The sequence below is a fragment of the Rhipicephalus sanguineus genome, chromosome 9 (genome assembly GCF_013339695.2).
Source record: "Rhipicephalus sanguineus isolate Rsan-2018 chromosome 9, BIME_Rsan_1.4, whole genome shotgun sequence".
NCBI lineage: Eukaryota > Metazoa > Arthropoda > Arachnida > Ixodida > Ixodidae > Rhipicephalus > Rhipicephalus sanguineus.
In genome coordinates this window covers 70,646,458-70,671,499 of record NC_051184.2, presented here as the reverse complement: position 1 = coordinate 70,671,499, position 25,042 = coordinate 70,646,458, and the positions used below count along the sequence as shown (strand labels likewise).

General features: G+C 43.1%; 1 protein-coding gene across 1 annotated transcript in view; it reads left to right on the top strand.

Annotated features, from left to right (window-relative positions):
* LOC119405302 (R3H domain-containing protein 4) overlaps positions 1-22,423 on the top strand; it is a 29,289-nt gene extending 6,866 nt beyond the window's left edge. Inside the window, exons 2-6 of the mRNA XM_037672125.1 lie at positions 3,476-3,660; positions 7,812-7,936; positions 9,929-10,099; positions 14,063-14,204; positions 17,859-22,423. Of these exons, the coding sequence (XP_037528053.1) occupies positions 3,476-3,660; positions 7,812-7,936; positions 9,929-10,099; positions 14,063-14,204; positions 17,859-17,980 (745 nt within the window). The 3' untranslated portion in view covers positions 17,981-22,423. The remainder of the gene's footprint in view (positions 1-3,475; positions 3,661-7,811; positions 7,937-9,928; positions 10,100-14,062; positions 14,205-17,858) is intronic.
* The last annotated feature ends 2,619 nt before the right edge of the window (positions 22,424-25,042 follow it).

The window sequence follows — 25,042 nt, the reverse complement described above, 5'->3', positions numbered from 1 at the left end:
ATTTTAAATATTTTCATATTGTGCTAAATAAGAACACTGGTGTTGAGAACCCTAAAAGGAGTATTGTGGTGCCTGAGAATGCATCGAATATAGTTTTAATACCACTACCCTAAAAAACACTTTTGGTTTCGAAATCGATGGGGCAGCTTCTCAGTGGGCCTATTCGATTTACCACTTCTGGCTACATCTGGCTACCCGCGGGCTGCCAGAGACAGCCAGAACGCATTCGTTTTTTCTCGGGTTGCTCCGCCCACCGCCCGCGCACTTCCGGTGGGCATTCGTTTTTCGCTCTCTGGCTGCATCTGGCGACCCGCGGGTCGCCAGAACTCGCCAGGACGATTTTGGTCTGGCGGCTCTCTGGCCGTTTTCTGGCTAGCAGACGCCAAAAGGGACGATGAGCGCTCGCGACCATCTTTGCGTGGTCTCCGCGGAATGCAAAGGCTTCGGGTACGGTTCCGTACTTCGGGGCCTTCGGCGGCTCTCGGCCAGTGCGACAAGAAGCGTCTTTTCGGCCGAAATCTTCGGCCGTTCTCGGAGGCCTTGAGGATAAAATGCCGAAGCTTCAAGCTCCTCAACCATGGCTGCACAAGTAATTCTAGACAGTCGGGATAACGCCGTTCTCAGCATACAGCGGAACTCTATGCCGTTCTTCTCGTTGCAGTCTGCTTATCAGCAGACACACAACGAGATCTTCGATATTTTCATCCTCGCACACAACGGTTTGGTGACGCCTGCGGAGCCTGCGAGCGCGCAGCAAGGCCACCAGCCCAGCGATCGTAGCTAACAAAATTTGTACTAGCATGTTGGAGCAGACGACGCAGTTGTGAGCCGCCCAGCCGCGAGCCCAAAATTCGATTTTACTTCTCCCGGCCACTTTCTGGTTGCCAGAAGTTTTTAGGCCACGTGATATAACGTCATTTCCTGTCAGAACCGGAACCCGCTGGCTGGTTTCTGGCAGCCAGCGGGCTGCCAGAAAATGGAAAATCGAAGAGCCCCAGTGACGTGTCAATGCAGCGTGATGTCACGGGGAGACAGCAACTCGCGATGCACTAGCGGCAGATCTGTCATCTGCTCATGGTGCACGTAGACGGCGATTAGTGAATTGTCGTCCAGTGACCCCGGCAATGATTTTTGCGATTTAGGCTGCGTGCAGGATGCAGAGTTCGCAAACTCAGTGGAACTGTGTTGGCTTGTCGGGATGATGTCCATTTCGGTGGGGCTTGCTTGCGAATGCTAAGCGACTAAAACTTTAAAATCAGAGTCAGATATTTCGTACGTGTTGTCTGACTCAATGTTTCAAAATTGTGTCAGTACTCCTTTAAGTACAAGAAACGTCTATGAATGCAGTGCAGTTGTTGCCGAGCGAAACACTTATGTTGTTTTCCACGTTTCCAGATAAGAATTGAGATGAAGCTATGTTCCGGGATAAGAGACGGCTTTCCCAGTAGCACAACCAGGTAGCATGCACGTGCAACAGTCGTACCACTCATCTGTTGCCCAATGTTAGAATCGAGTGATTGCACTGAACGGGCAGTGCTGATGTGCCCACAAACGGCTTGAGGGGCGACCGCAATCTTATCTTTGGCTAAAGAGTGGTCTCAGCGGGTGACACTGTCCACCCGCTGTCACTGCACCCGCTGCCACTGTCCACTGCTGCTGTCCACTTCAAGTTGTTGCAGTCAGCAGCCGGATAAGGCAGCCCAGCTGAGAGGTTTTCTGTTTCCTTGTTGACATTTCTTCGTCCCCCCACCTGCACACCTGGTACACGTGAAGCAATGCTAAACACTGGTGTCACGTGATCTCCAGTTTGAAATGTAAACAACTCCTTCTTTGTGTCTTTACTTCAACACATGCAGTGGCAGAATTCGCGCTCGTGAGGAGCATATGCAAGAGCGCCCACGGTGGTGTTCCTGTGTTCTACATCAGCCTAGCTTTATCATAACGGATTGAGAATGTCACATTTCTGTTATTGAGGTAATGGGATGTTCAATCACGTGGTTGTTTGATTGTCGTGGCATGGCTGAGCTGTTTGCTTAATTTCATTTTATGTTGCGTTTCATTTTGTCTCATTTTATTTATTTTCTACCCTCAGGGCCCTTCTTACAGAAAGGAGGGAGGGTCACATCAGCCACCGAACATGATCTCGACTACATAAATAGCACATAAATGCAGTAATAGTACAAATAAATCATAACGCAAGAGTAATGGATGTAGTGTTAATACAAATATAACACAATAAGAATAATAACTGTAAATGTAAACATAGGGTTAGCTATCTAATGCAGGTGCAGTGGGGTCAGTTATGGGTTATTTAAAGAGGCAATAATAAATCTAATAAATCATACTAAAACAGTGATGGAGATGGTGTTAACAATAGTATAACACAGTTAAACTAGTAACCGTAACACAAGCATTTCACTTTATGATTCGGAAGCAGTGAAGTTAGTCATGTCGTGCCTTTTGTAAGCCTTCCTTCCTCCGTGACAGGGCGTGACAGGTGTGACACCAGCTAGAGTTGCATTGAAAAACCTTCCCGCAGATTTACCTGTACCTGTCTTATTTTGTTGACACTAAGAGCAAAATCTGAGTGTGAAACATGTTGAAGCATATGTGTGCTACAATATATATTTGTGTGTACAAATATGTATACGTATAATATAATAATTATTGGGGTTTTACATCCCAAAACTGTGATATGATGAGAGGGGCCATAGTGGGAGGCTCTACAAATTTCAACCACTTGGGGTTCTTTAATGTGCGCCTAAATCTAGGCACACCTCAAGCACCTCAAGTGCGCCTCACGCATTTTGCCTGCATTTAAAATGCGACTGTCGCGTCCGGGATTCGATCCCGTGACATTCAGGTCAGCTGTTGAGCACCACAACCACTAAACCACCGCTGCAGGCAAGTATGTATAAGTGTGTATATATGTATATATACATATATATATATATATATATATAGATATATATGAAAGACACAACCAAATTAATCGAACAGACAATTAGGTCAGGAAAATCATAAGGGACATTAATTGTTGTCTTTAGTGTACTAACTGTGACATAAATTGCAATGAATTGAAGTGGATGAAAAATCACCTGTTCTGTTGGTGGGATCTCCACCCACAAACTTCATATAGGGTTGTGGGTTCAGATCCCACCGACGAAACGGGTAATTTTTCTCTCCTCTTCAGTTCATTTCAATCTATGTCACAATTAGTACACTAAAGACAACAATTAGCATCCTCTACGATTTTCCTTGCCCTAATTGTCTGTTCTATTCATTCAGTTGTGTCTAACATATAAACAAGCCCCTCAAAAAAAAATTATTTCGTTCATTATACATGTGTGTTTCCATATGGGATGTTACCTCCCTGCCAGTTGTTTGCTGAATGTTTGCCAAATGGTTGCAGACTTGTCAAGCTGTCCGAAGACAGCTTTTGTTCTACAATCCCTTCTTCTGTATTTGATTTCAGGTTTAATAGTCATGACGAAGGAGACGAACCCGTGCCACTGGTTGTCCACGTGGACCACACGTCCTCGCTTCTGGAGCGAAGGCGGCGCACCGCGCGCCGGTCGATGCCCGCCTGCGCCGACGTCTCGGGGCTTGGCACCCGTGGCAAGCGGCTGTCATCCAGGAAAGTTCGGCGCCTTGACAACAGTAAGCCCAGTTCAAAAACCACTTTTGCAGGCAGCACGAATTCGAGGGGAGACCCAGAAAACGGCAAAACACAAAAGTGTACCAACTGCACTCGTTTACAACCTAAGAAAAAAAATGGCAGCTCCATCCACAGAACCGCAGCCGGCGCAGCGCGCCTGTTTTCCACCTGTGAAATACAGTCGTGCTAGCTGGTTTCCGCTTGAACCGTAAGTACTTTTTCTCGGCTAATGTGAATACTACGCATATTAAGAGCTAAAGGTTCGCCAGTACTACCGAAAGTATTACATTTCGCTGGGTGGCGATGTCAGAATCCTCTATGAAATTTACCTGGATGTTCAAGTTTCTGACGTAAAACCAGCGACACGAACTTGGGTCTGTATGGGAAAGTCAGCTATCTGAAACAGCCGAAAAGTGGTTGACATCACAAAAATGAGTAAGTGCTATTGGACAGAGCACTTGTGTAAATTCTTTATGGGAGGGACGGCGAGGGCTGTTGGTGGAGCTGACATTTCTTCTTGGGTTTGAACTGAGTATACACGGATCAAATTGCCTGTCTAGTTCACAAAACAGTTTGCAGAACTGCCATGTTCCCATTACCGCAGCTGTCTGATTAAACTTTACTGTTGACAGCGAAAACTTTATTAACGAGGACTGTGACGCTATGCTCCATTTTATACATCAGGTGCAACGTTGCGGAAGCTATGCAAGCAGTTCGGCCTGCAAGTTGTGTGAATACGTGCGTCTTGCGCTTGGCTTTTGTCGTTGTAAATGCTCGTGCAAGTCGAGCACGAGTCCGCGCGTGATACGTCGCTACGGGCTTCAAATGAAACACCAAAAAGCAAGAACAAAGAGACGATAAGCAGTCCAGGACAACTTACCAACAACCGTATGACGGGGTTTTTTTTTTATATCTGAGGCACAAAGCACCTTCCTTTATTACTCAGCCTAAGGACTCAAAAGAAAGCATATTACTGTTGGTAAAATCATTGGAGTATTTCTTGGTGCGAATGCATCCGCAGCAAGGAGTCTCGCTAGCCACCGCAGCATTGCACCTGATGTATGAAACGGAGCGTAGTGTCTATGAAGGGTGCGACTGGGCAGGCTCACTCGTTCTGAGAACGATGGGCATTATACACGCATTTGCCATGCACTGCCCATGTACTGCCTATCACTTGCCTAAAAGTTCGTACTTTTTTTGTGATTTTATGACTTTCTAAATTGCCAATTTTCAACAAAATGGTGCATCATGAATGATGAAATTGACAGTGTTTTGGCATGTAGGCAGAGGTGACATGTTTAAAATGTGCAAGTGCTTTTTATGATAAATATTTGGAGGGCTCGCATTGCCTCTTACTCCACTCACGTGCACTGTCACAACTGCACGAACACTTCTATGGTGCTTGTTGTATTGCCTTTTTTTTTGTTACTCTACACATCACTTCCAGAGCCACGAACAAATGATTTTTTACTTTAATGTCAACCTTGGGGAAAATAATTTTTTTTATTTGCAAGGGGAAGCACAGCGTTTTGTCGCAGAAAGAGTAAACGTAGTTGTAACTAGGACAAAAAAATTATAGTAACACAGGCAGCTTAATTTTGTGCAGGGACATTAGTTTTTCGTACTCTCAGTGAACCATTGGCACATCTAGTACGTTGTGTGCATTTGGCTTTAAAGGCCAACTTGAGCGATTTAAGTACGAGCCACCTTTTGCACAACGCGCAGTCTACCATATACGGATAAGCCTGGTCACTGTGGTCCCTGTATACATGATGGAAAGTGTTTCCGTGCCGTAATGCTCGCGCATGTGCACTCTTTAGCAGGTACGGTATTACCGTACGTTCAGTGTGGTAAGCCGGCACTGCTAGGTAAAACACTCTAATATTAGGACAAAGGGTAATTGTTAGCTGCATTTCGTGACTGTTAAGGTAATTATACAGGGAATTGTGTGCAGCCCACAACGCAACACCACTTGCCACCCATAGCACGCACACTGAAGGAACTGAAATGCACACGCTCAAACGAAGCACTCGCCAAACACACACACGATTGATGCCTTGTGGACAGCAGACGCTGTAGTTGTGCCTCAGTTGTGTCACTTCCGTCACTTTGCCCTAAATGGCGCCACACATACAATGTTGCCAATAATTGTGGGGGAAGCCAGGTGGGACACTCGGGTCAATCAATAAAATTCATTTGTAAAGAATCTGCGCATCTCTTCAGCCTGTAATTTGGCATAAATGACAGAAATGTGCAACAGGACGTACCCAGTGAATTTTATTGAAATCCCTGGACCTCGAAAAATTGCCGGAGTTGTCTTTTAAGGTTTGAGGTTTATTATACAGTGCAGTAATACAATACAAATAGAAAGTGAATATAATACAGAAGGACACCCCAAAGCAAAAACTGTCAGGGGAACCTCCTGTTAATGTATTTATAAAAAAAAATATGTAGAACAAAAAATTCACAAATAAGGAAAAAACAATGAGCAAATAAACAAGATGCAAGTAATTATTCAATGTTTTGGTAGCTTAAAACTGTATACTACATGTAAGTAAAATATACCAGTAATAGAACAGGAATGAAATTAAGTAACATCAATATAACATAACACATACATATCAATATTTAACACAGTTTGTCACTCGATAACTTATATATATAGACACATATTTATATAGATACCCCTTTGTATGCACACATATATATTCTTATTCAGGTAACGGATGTGGTTAGTAGTAATTGTTTTAGATTCTGCTGGAAACAATCTATTTTAAGTGGCTTGATTTAATTAATGTATTTGTTTAATGATACCATCAGGGCCAAGGGCAATGAAAAGGAGAGTGGTTACAGTAAATGACAGAAAAACATAAAAACAGGTAGAACATTTTACTACAGACACTTCTGGTTAAACAGTTTTAGCTAGAGTTAACAAAGGCATATAACATGATACCAGAAAAGCGATAAAAAATTCACTAAGGTTACAGATGTGCGCGTAGTAAGAAATGAAGGCTTGGATAACAGAACGCAGTCAGGTTACACACACAAAGGAAACAAAAAAAAAAAAGAATATTTGATGGCGGAGGATTCAAGGATGCAGAAAACAAGGCTGTCAGGTTGTTGTCTGCGACCTGAACGACGCCTTTGTCCTTGTTTTGAAGTTTGAGGTTTTCTTGCAGTTTTAACAATACATGAGACATGAATTGTCATGGTGCCTGAGCAAAAGGCATGTCTATACATGCCTCATTAGGCTCCTCTCATCACGAGTAGAGCAGACAACAGTGGACAGCTGCAGAAAAAAGGAAAAATACCACAGGCATATACACTCAAACCTCATTATAACAAAGTTGCATCTGCCAAGAAAATAACTTCGTTATATCCGAAAATTCGTTATAAACGTTTATTTGTAACACTGTAGCTATGACAAGACTGTTCTTCATTTACTTCGTTATAACCGATAATTCGTTATATCCGTGTTCGTTATAATGAGGTTTGAGTGTATGTAACATATATATGTCTAGCTACACAAATGGCACAATTACAAATGGACTAGTTCAGTACAGCGTAATAAAGGGTAATAATCCAAGTAATTACAGACACAGTAAATGAGAATGTATAGATTGGTATAGATGGTCTCAGAATAATTGGAGCCAGATATTTTTGGTAGCACGGCAACAAATAGATAAACAAAAAGAAAGTTAATAAAATTATGTAGAACTTGAGCAAAACTAATTATTTTCAAATTAATTTTCGAGAAAGTACTGTTTTGGTTTTTTTTTTTAATGTTGACAGAGTTAGAGAATGTTCCATAATATCAAATAACGTATGTTCATCATTGAGGAGATTAGGATTTTGCGATTGTAATACCGTAATGCTCGCGCACTGAACGCATTTTCTTTTCCGAAAAACCGAAGCAAAGTTGGGGGCTGTGTTTGTTATGCGAGAGAAAAAAAAATTAAAATTTTGACGACTAAAGTTGGGGGTGCGTTTAATATGTGAGTGCGCTCATGTTGCAAGTAAATACAGTAACTGATTTCCGTAGTTGGTTTGCAAATGTTCCTCTGCTAGGCACTGAATGGTTGAATTTGTGCCAAAGACAGTTGCAGGGAGGGCTCGTCATGAGCAGATGAAATGAGTGCGCGTGTGAATGCAGAGCACTTCCTTCACGATCTTGCGGAAGAAGATGAGGACGCGATGGGGCAGTTGACCATTGACGACTTCGTGCACCAATCGGTGTCCGCCTTCTCCCGGTTGCTCGCCGACCTGGACAACCACGAGGTGCGTGCGGTCATCCGTTGTCGCAGCTCTTCTGATTTCCCTGTGTAAATATGAAAGGGACACTTAAGGCAAATAGCAGTTTATGTCAGAGTGAAAGTTCAGTGCTTGAGAATATCTAAAACATCAACGTGGCAGCGCTTCAGCAATCGAGACATTAAGGTAAATGTTGGGTGATTTGTGCCACCGCTGGGACATTCTGGAACAAGCCCCATGACGTAGTAGTGCCTCGTTACAATTAATCATGAGTACTCAAACCAACCATGACAGAAAAGAACATTTCAGTGCATTTCGAGATCGAATAAAATGCGACTAGTTCATTTCCGTGTGATTCATGCAAAAAAGAACTTCTTGGCATTACCCTTGAGAACGTCGTGGCTGGTTTAAAAGTTCCATTTTCGTCGGGCTATTCACCGCTGGCCGGCAGTCATGCAGTAAAGGGCGGGCCTGGCAAATGCTACATAACAAGCCCATTCTCAGAGGTGGGCACTTTGAATTGTGCTAACGGTATGCGGACCACTAAAATGCGATCTTGTTTCAAATTAAGCATTTCCTTGGCACGAAACAAGCTCTACAAGATTTCTGGAACGCTATTTCAGCAATCCACATGGACCTAATATTTGCTTTCAGTGTCCCTTTAAGCATTGTCCTTAACTTGTGTGTCCGAACAAAACGTGACTGTGAAGAAGGGAGACGGGTACAAAGAACTACAGTGTCTTTCTTCGGTCTTGTGTTCCATTCGTTATGCTACCTAAAGTGGTGCTTGTATTGATATGTAACTGTAAGCATTGTTTGGGCACAGGAAGAGGTGATAGCATATAGGACAGTTTGAAGCAAAGTGCCATCCCCAGTGTTACGTTTGTTGGGGGACAATGAAAAAATAGCTGAGGTTTAACTCTTGTGAACGAGAAAAAGGTATTTTTGGCTTGGTTTTACGAAATCTCTGCAGACAGTGCTTCATTAAAGTTGGGCTTTACTCGCAGTCTGGGTTGAAGTCTGGGTCAGTTGGTACATAACACTGAAAGACTAAACCAGTCTAGAAGATGACTAAAGCAATTTGATGTAAAAAAATAGAAACAAATGGTTCACATGTACAGACATCTTTGAAACCACGAAGCAAATTGTGACAAGTGGGGAACTGTGGAAAAATAAAGATAGCAAGGTTGGTTCTTCGGAGCATGAAATTGAGGAAGATGTAAAAGGTATCGTAAAGTGCCAAACAAGCCCTCCCCCCCACTTCCCACCCCTCACCGTCAGCAAGTCAAAATGACCAGCAGTGTGAAAGGGGGGGGGGGGGACACTTTTCCGGAATGGCACCAAAATTCAAGATGGCAGCAATGTTTTCCCTCCAGAAAACATAGTGCATGTGGACTTCCTCACAAGCCTTCTCATTACAACAGCTCATAAACACGAGAAACAATGGCAACACGATCAGACTGCAGGAAGTATGGCATGGAAGCACCTTTGGGAGCACCTGCGATGATTAGCAAGTGCAACAGATCTAAGCAACAAACTAAGATCTTGGAGGCCTTACTTTTGCTGACTACGCATCATAGGTACCATCTTGGAATACAGATCTCAAAGGCCATGCTTTTGCTCGTGGGACCCTGAAAATTGTTATGGGTGTCCTGCGCTAAGTTCGAGGTGCAGTCTTTATGTGGGGAAGAAAATCCAATTTTGACGACATATTTCAAGCACAGGCGCTTAGAGATCAAGCTGCTGAGCAGGATTGGATGGGATTCGAGCAAGCCAGTGTTGCACGGACATGGTGCATGATCGGTGCGGCATGGGAGGGGTGGGTGGGGGGTTGGAGTGTTGCTTTCCTAGTACGGCATGGAAATTTGAAATTAACAGTGAAATAGGAGGGATGCATGCTCGGAGTTGTGCAGTAGGAATGTAACATGTCAACAGGATTCCTTTTTGCACCATCACTGTTCATGCTTGCTTTCTCTTCTCTGCTCAAGGTTAGGGTGGAATGACACCTGTGTCATGCAGGTCTGGGACGAAGTGCTGAACTGCACCGGGCAGCCGCAACCTCTTCCCGAGGACGATGAGTCCACCGAAATTGCCATCGAAGTGGCGAGTAGCCTTCCCGCATCTGGTGGCTGCTTCCAGAGGCTGGACGCGGCGCTGCGGACGCTGTTGCGGAGGCAGCGTGTCCCCCTGGTGAGTGCTTACGGCAGCGTTGAGCGTGGCAGGCGCAAGACAGCGAAGCCACCCCGCTGTTTGTTGGGAGTTTGCGTGGAAGTTATCAAATCTTGCTTTCGGTGAACTCCAGCAGCTTTCGGCAAGTGCTGAAGAACAACTGATGAGACAGAGTGAAACAAAGGAGAAAGGCAGAGAGGTTAACCAAGCATGGCCTCGATTGGCTACCCTACACATAAGGAGGGGGTATGATGGATGAGATAGACTAGAAAGAAAAAGTGTAAGAAAAATAAGAAATGAACAGCTGGTGTGAACGCACACAACATGAACACACGCTGGTAGTAGTTCACAAACGCTTGTAAAGTTCAGTTGACTTCAAGCAGCACGATAGAACTTTCGTGGCCTTGTGCATCTATGAAATCTTGAAGTTCTGTATGCTTGCCTCTGAGTTTCTAATTCTTAATGTGTGCCGTAACGTGTGCTGTAATGTGTCTCACAATGTGTGCCATAATGTGTACTGTAATGTGTGCTGTAATGTGGCGAATGCCCACATTCATGGACACAAATGGTTGCTTTAAGCTCTTTGCTCGAGAACAGAAACGTTGCCTGTATTGTGTGGCTTCCTTCAGGCAAAGCATCTTGCCACATTGCTTGAGGTGAATCTCATTGATAGCCCCTCATGTCACGCTAAAGTTGAGCAGAGGTTTTTATGCCTTTTTACTGTTTAAAAAGGATATACTAAAGGAATGTAAAGTGTTCATCTTTTTCATTTAACAGAGAGGACTGTTACAGGGTTCTTCTATTTATTTACAACCAGTGACTACGACACTCGGCCTGACTTTGGGCATTCTGTTCCAGGATGCAGCAGTTACAATGTGATTGAAGTATTGTGCTCCATTAGTTATTACGTAGAAATGTTCATTGGAGTTGCCCCGGCTCTTAAAAGTAGCACCCCTGCGTGAAGGGCTGTAAGGAAAATGAACTTACCTGACCTTATGACCCTTTGGTCGCTTTGGCATGTTAATTGCCAACGATTGGCCAATCAGTCGTGTTTATTGCTAGGCCCCTCCTAATTGTTACGAGAGCCCTGTGACTACATTTCTTAATTACACGGGACCCTAATCACTCATCCTGCGGGACCCTAATTGGCCTTCTTCCCGTACACTCTTCTTTTCACCCCCTTTCCTCGATCAGTTTCTTCAGTTACATCTTGGAAGATGGAATATCGCCAAGTTGGGTCCAGCTGCATCATTTCCTCAAAGATGAAGGTGCTGTGTCATGGGGTTTTCAGCAAAAAAAAAAAAAGATTGAAAGCCTGGTGATGGGCAACTGCTTCACTGCCGTGGGCGTTGTGTTCGCAGCACGGGCCCGTCTTTGTCAACAGTGTCGCCGTTGCATTAACAGCAATCCGGAGATGGAAGAAAGGAAAACATAACAGAGACGAAGGCACTGCACATCCGGTTGGGGGTGTGTCAGACATCTGTGTAGAAACCTGCATTCCAATCCTGTGCCACAGCTGGAGTCAAGCTGCTGTTACTAAAGCGTGTCTGTATAAGTGTTTCTTATCAGCTTTCTTACTGCTGTCTGATGGTACTGATAAATTTGTGGTTGTACCATGCAAACCATTCTCACATGCCTGCATATAAGAGAGTTTTGACTGAGCGCCGGGGCCACTGTTCACTTGATTCTAGGATGACGTCAAACAACTTGCAGATTATCACGGAGCTTTCGATTTCATTATGACAAAATTTGTAGCGAAGATGTTGCTTGGTGATGTTCAATTTATCAATCGGTCAATCAATCACTCAGTTAATTTATCAGTCGATTTATCCATCATTCTATCAATAAGTCAGTCTAAGGGGAACTTTATCATACAATTAGGAAAATTTCAGGCACGAAAAATCTATGCAGTTTTGTAGAAACTCCTACTAGCTTTCGTCTTGACAGTATTTGCGTGAAAACACAGGGAACATTGTAAATATGAATTTATTCCAGCTAGGCCAACTCACAGTATTGTTTCTGTTGCTTTCTTTTAGTAAGATAATTGCGATACACAGTAGTAAGTTGCATTAATCATTCTACAGACTTGTTCTATTTGCCGTTGACATACTACTGTGCGAGGTTTTGGGGTTGCACTTAAAATATACATGAGTAATGCAAAGATATCGCTAGAGTACGTTTTGGCCCAACAATGAAATTTCAACGGGCTCTCATGTGCGTCACTTGAAGCTCTGCTTTGATTGGTCTGAAGCAAACTTCTGTCTGCCGATTGCCCCAATTGCAAATATACTTACAAGCCATTATCCTTTTACACGTTAGAGACAGTTGCATTTGTCGGGGAATCTGTAAGTTGCACGACAATAATCATCATTTGTTGTTGCTTGCATTTCCTTTCATGAAAACTGCTCTCTTACTTGTGTCTTATCATGAACTAACGGTCAAAATGATTGCGTGCACATCTTCAGTGACCTGGAAGTACCAGACATGTGGCGTTTATTCCAAGGAGAGGCATGCAAGACGTGTGACGACAAAAAGATGCCCTTAAGAGCGCAACTGTTTTTTGTAGTGTAGAAAATTGAGTGGGGCATGCTGTAAAGAATGCTCAGTTAAAGCACTGCACAGTTAACGACAGTGCACAGTTTTTAGGGTGTAATGCTACCAGGCGTGTCAATCTTGTGTTTACTCGCTTTAACATTTCACCTGGTGCATTACTTTAATGAAAGCCACGTAGTACCTCTCATCTGATGCTGTGGGAAAACAATAGAGTATGAATCCCTGGAAAGCATGTAGAACAAATCAGACATTTCTTTGCTCTAATGGGGAAAACGGTTTGAGTAATGGTAAAATTTCATGGCCTATACTTTGCACCACCCACATAATATTAGTAGTAGTAGTAGTAGTAGTTGTAGTTGTTGTAGTAGTAGTAGTGTTGGTTTGAGGAGAGGAAAGGCACTTCTTTCTGCAACTTGTAAGGGAGCACGTCACAGTGTCTTTGGGCGTGGGGGAAAGAGGAGCGATAGAAGAGAATGGAAAGGATAGGCCTCCTCCTTGAAGAACGAGCAACCACAGTAGCGAGTGTCATGCAAAGTACAGTGCTCACAGGCTGAAATGCGACAATGTATGGCTCTACTTTTGTTTTCATCATCTTCAGTTTGTGTCATATTGGCGAAATTTCGACTCACCCTTACATCAGAAACAATATCAAATTTAGCGGCCAGATTCGTAGCGACACGACGCAGTGATCTCGAGCAGTTGTGCATACCAGTCGCTATATCAAAAGTTTTGATGTCTCGTTTCAATCTGTGAGCACTGTGCCTCTCTCCCCAGAGAAAAATGGTGGGTGCCCGGGGGTGCTGGGTTTCGAACCCAGTACTTCCTGCATCGGGATAGGATGCTGTAACCATAGTTTCCTACAACATTTGCTAGAGGGAACTGTGGCGCTGTGACCATTCAGCCACCGTGGGAATGCTGGGTAGTAGATGGATTTGCCTAGTCTTCGTGCTTGCGGCTTCGAATTTACTTGTGGCTTTGTTTATTGTCGTGTTCTGGACATTTGTTTCCCATAAAAGAATGGCTCATTATGAACCTCGTGAGTTCATTTGAATTGGCCAGCCTAAAAGGGTCAAGGTGGTGAAGTGGGAAGGCTAAACTTTCGCTGAACTTCGTCTTGCTACAAAGTGGCTGCAGGCCACACTGAGCCGGAAGAACGAAACTTAGGCAAATCCACATACTGCCCATCATTCCCATGATGGTTGATGCGCTTTGCATTGCAGCTCTCATAGACACCTCTCTTTCCAGTTCAGCCACCGCAACGTAAAATGCCATCCGTCTGCCCTTTAATTCACAATTTCATGACAGTGATTGTTGTGTGGCAGAACTGCATCATGAAAGGCATGCAGTCATTCAAGATTGTGTGTGGTAAACACCTTAGAGTCTTTGCTGTTCAACGCTAGCACTGAGCAGCCACCGGTGTCTGCGCTGCAGGGCACGCTCTGCCTGCTGGAATCTGAGCTGTGCCTGAGCTTCGAGCGCGAGCCGTGCGGGGAGAAGCACTACCGGCTGGCCAGCAGCTTCGAGCGCCTCCTGCTGCACGCGCTGTGCCAGTACATGAGCCTGTTTGCCCACAGTGAGTGTTCGTTGTTCCTAAGCCAGTGCACACATTTGGGCACTTAGAATGTCGTCACGTGGTAGTGATGGTGAAGAAGGTGGCAGTCACGCTGGTAGAGACGAAACTCTTTACTGTGAGAACTTGTTCCAAGAAAACTAAGTGACTGTGAGTACAAGCAATGCACCCTACACTCATTTTGGCGATCACAGTCATCGGTAATCTGATCTTCGGCGGAATGCATTGCCTTTTATACATGAATGATTGAAAACTTCAGCGTTATCACTGGGGCTCGTGTTGGCTCCAGAATAAACTCGACTAATCGTGCAGTGTGCACAGTCTTATCGTAAACATCTAACTCAGTCTTGCAGTTTCACAAACATTTCGGCGCGGCATGCGCTGAGCAATGGTAACAGTTTCTTGTGGATGAAGCCCGATCACATAAAAATAAAAAGTTACGCGCGTGTGGCAATATTCAAACAATACCGCAATATTCGAATTCTTTTTTGACGAATTTCAGAATGAACAGGTAGCCATAATTTACTTCATCTGACCCACCCGAAAAGGTGGTTTCACTGTAGCAAGGTGGTGGAAAAGGTGGTTTCACTGTAGCGATATGGCGCAAAACTGCCTACTCAGGTAAATTCCCACTGCTCTAAAGCCATACTTTATGGTTAAGTGTGCATGTTACCTGCATCTCAGTTATATTTTTGAAAGTTTCAGAACATGTTATATTGGCACACATGGGCTAAATACGGCAAACTTTAATACGTAGCGTATTTTACCACCAATAACTAGCACCCTACTGCTATTGAAATCTGCTACTGTTCAAACTTGCTTTGAAATTACAGTTGGCGACCATTTATTTTGACTCAGTGGGAACCGCCGAAAATTCCGAATTATCTGGAGTCAGAAAAAAAGGAATAACTAAAAAAATGGACCTTTATTGGCCCAGTGGTCAGAAAAACTTGTCTGCATGTCTGCACATGCACGCTTGCGTGCAACCATGTTGGCCTGTATTTCAGCCAGTGTTTGGCCATCAGTGTAGGTCGACAATAACACTGTAACGGCCTGTGCTAAATCCGGATTTGATAGCTGTGGTGTGGGTGGCACGTCATCGGAGTCACTGTCCACCTGGGCTGGCTCCAGGACCTGACGGACTATCTCATATCATCCGACTCGGTGCAGGGCAGGACGGCACTGTCGAAATTGGCAAGCTCCTCAAACGTAACTGCCTCCACGTCAGCTCCCTTAGCACGGAGGTTGTCCAAAATGCCCGCTGCTGCGGTAGGCAGAATGTCAACTGTGCAGTCCTGGCCTGTGGTACTGCCCTCATACGCACTGTCATTGTTAATAACAAATCCTGAGCAACTCTCGGGCAACTTTGAATTGAGGTCGGCCACCTTCCATTTGGCTAAGAATCGCTGTTTTTTTTTCATTGTCATCAATGTCTTGTAGTTGCCACATTTCTTCATTAGTCCCGATGGCACAGATGGGACGTGTGGCGTTGGAGTCATTTCAGCAGATCAGGCCTTGCGTGTCAAGCAACGAACAAGACAGCGAGAGGCGAAGCGTGAGCCTAGAGCATTGCACTTCAGGCATAGCTACAGAAACAACTGATAACTCGAAGTGATCAAATGGATCGAACCAATCTCAAACCATGCCAAGCTGACTCCAAGCATGGCTTGGCCTGGCCATGGTAGCAATTGATGGACACTTGACTGGCTAAAGCCAAAAAGCCACAAACAGCCTTCAAGATTGGCAAGAGTAATTGTGTGAAACACTGGCACGGCATCCCGCCATAGCCACTGAAACTTTTCAGTGCTGGCAACCTAGCAAAAATAATGTCATGACGTTCAACGTCGCTTCTTGTCAGCCAGCCAGAGTCTGAAAAATTGAGTGGTGCACTGTGGGTCATCCAAATTTTAGGCCATGAGTTTACATGAGTTCAGTGGGGTGCATGGCAGTGCCGGGAAGGTGTCCGAATAAACGAATGTGTCCGAATTCCCAGCGTCCGAGTGCACTGTCAGCGACTGTATTCAATACTCATTACCATTAGCTTCAATTCTGCACCAGAAAATTGATATTTGCACAGGCGTAGTTGTTCCGCCCATTGATCATCTGTCTGTAGATTCATGCATTGGCAAAAAAAGGAATTGCACAGAAATATCGCCTATACTGTGACGTTACACTTTGCCTAGCGCAGCGGCCCAGTAGTTAAGGTGTTGTGCTATGGGGGAGATTGGTCTTGGAAATTTTTTTGAAGTTCTTTATAGATTTTGAGGAAACTTGCTGTGTTTGTGTAATTTGTGTGTAGATCTCAAATATGCAATTGTTCTGACAGCTGCACTAGAGCTTGGGAGTGAGATCGGCTTACGTGCAGGTCAGAGGACTAGTTTCCTACATTATTAAGAGAAAAAACTGCTTTGCAAATTTCAAAAAAATTTTAATCAATTTTGACGAATCTTCCTGAGTTTATGTATATTTGTGTGCACATTTACATTATACAATTGTTTTTTTAGTACCATATATGTAGTTTCTAAGCTATGAAATATTTCATATGCCTTTTGAAGAGCAACATTTTTCTTAAACTGAGAGAGTTACATAGTAAATCAGCTTATCTGTAAAAATTGTAATGAGACCTGTACAGAATGAAACGCGAATGGATGTTCTAGACCCATTTGAACAAAAGTTATGATATGTTGAATATTTGTGAGCAATATCCCAGCTCGACTCCCTCTTTGCATTTTGCTCAGTTTAGGAAATATCTTGCTCCCAGAAAGAAAAATAAATGTTTAATATTTCAAAAACTACATATAATACTGATAAATAACTGGATATTTGAAATCTGAATATATATATATATATATATATATATATATATATATATATATATATATATATATATATATCTTTATGTCGTATAAACACTCTGCATATAAATTCAGCAGATTTCATCCAAATCAATCAAGAAATTAACAAAAAGATGTTAAAAACCGATGTCCACCCTGCAACAGTTTTTCAGCATTGTCAGGAAATGCTGCCGGTCAACAGTCGAGGCTCCTGAGAACATCTGAGCTAAACAGTATAGTGCTGCACACGGCTTGGAATTTACAATTAATTGTCGAAGTCAACTAGAAATCACTCTCTTCTCTCGACAAATGATGCCATAAATCAAAAGTCCACAGCTATTGAACATCATGAGTTGCATTCAGCATCGTGAGTTGCACAGTTACTGCGGCCGCCACAAGATGCCGCCACATGCCCGCACGCTCGTGATAACACTAAGAGCAAGGAATAAAAATGAAGGGGCTCCAGGTCATGACACGCCCTGACGAACAGCCATAACTTCTTGCCCCCTTGTCGTTATCCCCCCCCCCCTGCTTAGCTTTCAGCGCACTCACTGGTACAAAAAAAAGAGTGAAGGCATGTGACAAATCCCCTTAATTCCGCTTGTACTTGACAGATTGTAAAAATTTTTGCGTCGGTCAGTTTGTGAAGCAATAAACTTTTTAATGAAGCCATTTCATGATTACTTGGAAATGTGTTGCAAGGCCCCTTTCAAGCCCTTCACTGAACATGTTTGTCTCTTCAGCTGTCTCTGTAACACCACCTAGCCCAGACTTTTACTTTGCTGTAAAAGGTCCTAGTGCGACTAACCTGTGGTGTTCACAGGCTACGACATGGAGGGCAAGCGCTGGACCAGGGTGCGAAACAGCGCTGCCGAATTCTGCCGTCCCTCCGAGTCCCTCTCTGCTTACCTCGAGCGCTACTGGGCTGCACGCGGCACCTGCTGACTGCTTCAAAGAGACGCGTGCAGCTGTCGCCCTCTATTCTCGCGCAACCCACCTGTTATAGCATTAACTGAATTCGCCTCATCCTGACATTCGCCGCCACTGTTGTGTTTTTATAGCTGCTAACAGCAAGGCTTGCCATTTTGTGAAAATTCTCGATAAGCACCATAGTTCCAAGATCAAGATCAGGCCTAGCTCTTGATTAGGCCGAGATCCTGATGAGGCCTAAAACATTAATCGGTCTTATATTTCGTGCAACGGCAGTGATGAAAGACAGAATGAAGAACGGACGCAGATGAAATGAGCACTAACGTAGTCTAAATTTTTGTTCTGTTCACCACGTTTCAGTGCTACCGCTTTGCGAGAAGCATCGCTGTAGTGTTTACACTGTCAGACATTTCTGGAAATGTGGCTTGCTGCTGCCTTCGAAGCACCAGGTTGTATGGATGTTGTGAGTGTGGTCGTTGTAAAACAATACTTTCTTAAAGCAACCATTGCTTCTACTTTATCGTGCAGCAGGTTGCTTATAAGGACATTTTTACCTTAGAAATTCATTTACATTGGAGTAATAGAGGCGAGATTCCAACTCATGTGATGGGTTGAGTTGCCTGAGCCAACTCTTGCGATCTTTGTCGCGAACATTGCTTGTTTTATTGGAAAAATGGTACATTGCAGCTCTTTTCATTGGCTCTAAAAAGAAAAAAAAAAATTGTGTATCACACTAGCACCAGATAGGGCTTTTTCATGTGCACTTTTTAAACTTGTCTTTGACATAATCTTTTTCTATGTATTTTTGCTTTCTTTGCATGCACTAAATTTACTTCACCGTTCACTTCAAAGAAGTGCATGCGCACATTGTTCACAACATTTGCTGCGGTCGCTTTAAAACTTACACTGTTTACACTGATAGCGTAAATTCACTTAGCACTGCAAGTGCTTGATTTGTGCCATCACAGTTTAGTTTGTTGAATTCAGTGTATTTTCTTCGAATCGTGTGTGCTTGAATGTTCATGGTATGTTGTTCTGAACATTCACTCTGTAGTCATGGTGAAAAGATGGCTCACAGATCTCATGCACGCACCACAGATTCATCAAGCAGTTCAAGGGCTCGGCATTTCTGTCATGACACCTCAAGAATTTCATTAATTTCATTCACATCACTTGAGCATGTGCATTATACAAACGTCATTCGATACATTGTCACGTAGTCGGAAGATGCGGTGTAGTGTTTTTGTGCATACAATGCAAACTACTACAGCTTTTAGAGTGGTCGGGTATTGCCTTACGACTTGTTTGGTCTAGCTGAGGTGTTCACTTCAAGCAAGTTTGTAGCAGATTTGCTTAACAACTTCTGGCATAGTCATTGCGGAACATGGTTCACAGCTTTTAATGTCGACTCATCCAACATGCTCAACAATGCCATGATGATAATCTGACTCAAGATGTTCGCCTCAGTTCAGTGCACTCATTGTGTAGTCATATCCTCAGCACTTGCTACCATCATTTGAAGAACTGGACTTGCAAATTTTATACACACGCAGTGCTAACACATTCAACACCGAATGAACCGAATTTCGACTTCGAGATTTTGTACGGAAAAGCTGCTATCTTGTGAATGTGGAGAAAGTGTGCAGAAAGCATGTGCCCAGTTTTAGTTATGCAGCAACTGCTACGCCCAAGTGAAAATTTTATTGCCCTTCTAGCTTTGGTAAAAGAAAAGTCACTCTGTGGGACTTGCGTAATAGAAGTACATGAACGTAGTGCTTTCAAACAACCGTTTCTAACTTGTTAGCAAAGTTAACGTTGATAGGCTAGTCATTACAACGTCGAGAAACGAATACAATGTGCTCACGATTGAGATAACTTTATGCTTACAGCAAACTGGAATGTTGTCATTCTGGAACATGGAAAAAAAACAGGAAGTTCTTAATTAAAGGACTAGACAGCACTCCTAAAATTTCATTTTTCATTTTCAATGCGATTGGCTGTAATCCTAAATGAGATTTCTGAGGATTTTTCTTTCTCTAGTTTTTGCATCATTTGCTGACAATTGCCAGACTTCTATCGTCGTAAGCGTTAATGTGTTGCATGTAACTTGTGACAGGATGCTCTGCGCTATCTTCAATTTCCTGCCATCGTCAGTGTAAATGTCAGTGTGGTTGTGTGCATTTGAAATTCCTCGGGCCAAAATCGTCAGTTTTAGAGAGTGAATGTTCGTTTTTACATCTGAATGTGGTACAGTTGAACCCCTCAATAACGAAAGCCCTCAAGAAGGAAATTCTCGCGGCAATGAAGAAGTCTGGTGTCCCCGGCAAACGTCCATGGAGTTCAATGCATTTGGCCCCCCTCAACAGCGAAGAGATTTTAAAAAGCACTCCCGCAATAATGAAAGTGTCAGTGATCTGCAGAATTTTTTTCAATCCATGGGCTAGTTGGGAACCAAAAAGTTCAAACACTGCAGCACCACTCATTCGATAAGTCGGACAGATAGGCTTCCACCAACAAGCATCGGTGTGACTGTCGCCGTTTACATTCGGTCGGATGATGATGATAACAAGACTTTTTTTTCTGCTGAGGACAGTTTTTTGCTAACGCCCCTGTTGGCAACTACGTCGGCACATAACGTTTCAAGTAACGACACCCACAAAAGGGACGTCATGCTGACAGACGTTCTGTAGACTGTCTAGCTGCTTGCTGCCGCACGTCTCTTCTTGTGCACGCTGGGCTCTCCCATGCTTTCCTTATGTGCAGCGTTTGGTCTTTCAGAAAGGTGCCGCCTTCTATGAAAAAGGCAAGCAAGTTCGCGCGATGTTCTTGGTGCTTTTCGCATCATACGCACTTTCCTCAGCATATACGACGACAACGAAACTGTGGAAAGCTTATTAAGCTGTGAGGTTCGAGCCGTCAAGCTCCTTCAAAGCAAAGTGAAACGGAGCAAGATCAGCGACTTCTTTAAATAAATTTTGGTTGTGCAAAGTAATTGGTGTGCGTAATTTTCTATTTTTGACAACGAAATTCTGCCAACAATGAAGAAAACTCGCTTCCCCAGCGATTTCGTTATTGAGGGGTTTGATTTCCATGTGACAAATGGGAGTTCTTTACAAAAATGATGCTACCGGAACATTTGTGACTGTGTGCCCGAAGAGTTCTAAAACGTGTCTTTGTGGAACACTAACCACTCATTGCGTACTGTCATGCAGTTTTTATCATCGCATTTATCAGTTTCATACCCCTTTTGGGTGTTCTGCGCTATTGAATGAGTTTTATTACAACTGAACCTTTTGACTCTTGCCAACAATGAAATCATTGTACTAACATTAGATTGCACTGTTCAATATGATCTTGATCACTGAAAGCAAACCAAAATAAATCGCCGATTCTATTCAAATTGTATTATCCCCTCCTATCTCGACATCTATTTGACAGAAAGATGTTGCTTATTACTGAAAGAATAACATCCAACTTTATTTTGAATTTGGTGTCCGCATCTCAGCGAAAATGATGGGGTGTCATAAGTTGCTGCTGGTTTTCGTATGTTTTTACAGTTGCATATGCATGTTGATGTACTCTGGGCAGTCCACATTAATCCAGAGTTCCCCAGTACGGCATGCCTCATTATCATATGGTGGTTTTGGCCTGTAATTTAATGAGTTTTTCTTTCATAATTACATATGCACATAAAAAAGAGCAGGAAACAACTTGCCAGGTCAAGTTTCCTGTTTCTGACTCATGGTAATGTACTGATATATTCTTTCTTTCGTGTCCACTTTAAAAATAAGGTTTGCACTTTTATTGCTCCCTTCATTCGTGAATCATCTGTCATGTGAGAATGTTAACTTTTTGCTTCTCATTATTTCCGTGGTGGTTGCTTTGCAATGTCTTTTTTTGTCAACATAGGCCTTACAGGCTCTTTTAAAAATGAAGGTTTTTGAAATGGCATATAAAAAGTAAAAAGGAATCGCTGACACTATAGTTGGGTGACTGTGCAGTTCTTGCTTTGTTCCTTTGTTGCAACCTTTTGCATAGTTTGGATAATTTGTTATATATGTTGTGTCATTGCAAAGTCATATGGGGAATCTGCAGTGAACAGTGACTGTGGCTTGAACCTTGTGTTTTGTTATAGTATTGTGTATTTTAAAAAACATATATTGTACATTTTTATAGTGCTGGTTGCCTACTTTTATGAATATATTCATGTACATTGTCCATCAGAGGGAATGTCTCATCTGTCCATCATCAGTAATACCCTGTTCTTGTCAACTTATGTTCATTCATCCAGGAGAGCGAGCGTACATAACCTTTGCCATGGAAAGCAGTTGCTTCACTAAGGAAGACTCATCAGAACACTTCCACAAGTGTTGTAAAATTTTTCAAATGTCTGCACTGCTATGCTGTCCACAAAACCGCAAACATCGGCATTAAAGGCGGCAAAGGAATTGTCTACGATGCCTGTGGTTTGTTTTTCTTGGTTTCTCAATTTTATGATATTGCATGTGGGATCATTGGGAACATCAGGATTATTCACGTGCCTGCAGTAAAATGTAAGAGATTCTATTCATTATGCAAAAGCATAATCCCAATTGCCCTTTCTGATGCACTCATCTGTGATGCGAGGTCAACGGCACCTTGGAAAATAGAAAAAATGCAAGATTACTAATTGCGCCAAAATGCAGACATTAATTTCATTGAAATGTGACAAAACTTCAAATATTGCAAAAGTAGATATTCAAAGGCACCATTCTGGTGAAAAATTCCATTGAAATCATTTTTCTCCAAATGCGAAAAAAGTTTCAACAATCAAAATATACCGGATTACGCACAAGCAAAATACTGAACACAAAACACCTGTGTGTGTACTCGCTAATGTGCAATAAAACAGGTTTAAATAAACACTGCGTCTTTAATAGCCCTTTAGCTTACCTCTCTTAACGTGAATTGTAGTCTAGCCCAACGCTTGGTCTAGCCAGCCTGTTAATCTATACTCGGGGACAACTTTCTGTGGCAATGAAGGAAAAGCTACAGAGCCACAATGCACGTATCCTACCGCTAATGGTTGCAGTCCCACTATTGCGTCCGTATTTTCTACGTGAGACATATAAAATACCCCTTCATTTTCTACACGAAGCTTTTTGAGACGGAACGCAGCGGCACACAAGCGAGATATTTGTATTTCTTTTACTTTACACGTTGTCACTTCGCGTTTTTGCGTGCTTGAAGAAGTCGCGCCTTTTACCCGTACCTTAGACGCTGAGCAGCGTTTGCGTCGAAATGCAACGCTAGCCATCACACTCCACGGCGTTACGAGACGCGCGCCAAACCGGACTAAGTCTTCTCGTAGCAGCACATGTGCAGACACTCCGCCCCCGTAGCTTTCCCTTCATTGCCACAGAAAGTTGTCCCGAGTATAATTTTCCCGGCGCACGGAACACTTATATGCCTAAAATGCGAAATAAACAAAATAAACTATTTTCAAGGCCAATAAGGCTTACCGATGAAGCTGATGCCAGTCACTGCACCAGCCTTACGGCGGCGAGGAATGCGACAGTGTCCCGTTCGTCCCTCATCTCAACTGTCCCATTCCTCCCAGGCTACGTTGCCCAAAGTAAACAGCATTCAACGGCTAAAGTTCAATCGTCAAGCCTAAACTTTCTCTGTGAAAAAGTACGATGCTGATGCGTGTTATCGGAGAAAAATTGGTATTAACGACCGTTAAGCAGTTTAAATCTGAGAGCTGTTACAATTGAGACAGCAGAAATTTAGTTTTGACACTTGAAAAGGGCGACTTCCAAATGCAATCTGTAAATCGCCCGCCATTACAGCCAGGCAATCGGTATGCTCATAGGCGTGCTAGAGTGTACTAGAAGCTTTTGAGTGGCGCGAGTGGCTGCTTGACTGTACTGCTTGGGAGCGGGCGTTTCAGCGTGGAATGATGCGGTGGCGCTGGCGTCGACCAATCTTCCCGGCCGGATGGCTGGCAGGCGTTCCGCGTACGTGTTGGTGCCTCTCCGTCGCGCCTATAGTGTGCCGGCCAAGATAATCTCCCGCTTTTTTCTTATTCTTATACTTCCTCTCTTTCATAAATATTAATGCAAATAAAGATTATTTGACATTATTGTTATTGAAGTTGCTGCTGACCGCACTGAAGCAGCATAGCACATTATACAGTATAAGGAGCGCGTTTTTTTTTGCCATGTTTTACAGTGTACAATTAAATGAGAAACCAGCTGGCTGGTACACAACGGAAGCCCCCCCCCCCCCCCCCCCCCCCCCATCTCCCCGAAAAAAAAATGAGTATGCTGCCCACAAAACGAAGAACTCTTGGCCCGTTCCATGTAAAACACTAAAGCTGGAATCAAAGGGCGCGTTGCTTGTGGCTGCGTGCACACACGACAAAAAAGCAGGCTTTATTGACATTGTTTGAAGAACAGCAGAGTTTTTCCAAACCTCCCTTTGATTTTGAAATATGGGATTAGATTCATTGTTGTAGGACCCACAAAAATTCAAATACGTAATACTGCAGAAGAAGGCTTTCAGTGAAACATAGTCATGGAAGATTTTGAGAGTTTAAAAAACGCAGCACCACTACAAAGCAGAGTCGTAACTGTAATGATAATAATCATTGATAACACAAAAATACAAGGTTTGCATATTTATGAAACAATACATTTGCGAATTAGCAAATTGTAAAAAACAAAATTATAGAGCCAGGATACAAAAATAACATAAAACAAAGAAAACACAAGGACAGTGTTTAGGTTGTTTTTCCAAAATACATTTAAATAAAAAAAAATATGGTTGCAAAGTCGTTTGAAGGGACACTAAAGTGGAACCAGGAATCGGCTTAGATCGATTAATTGTGCTGCGACACCCATAATGCTGCTAAATTTACCATCACAGGCTTATTAATACAAAAAGATTCAAAATCAAAGTTTTATTTTGAGATATCGCGTCAGAATTTGCACGTTCTCTCACTTACAAGCCTCTTCTCGGAAAAATTGTTTTTCTTCTTGGTGTACCTTAAAAAAATTAGGAGTGCAATAAAATATGCACGAAAAATGACATCCT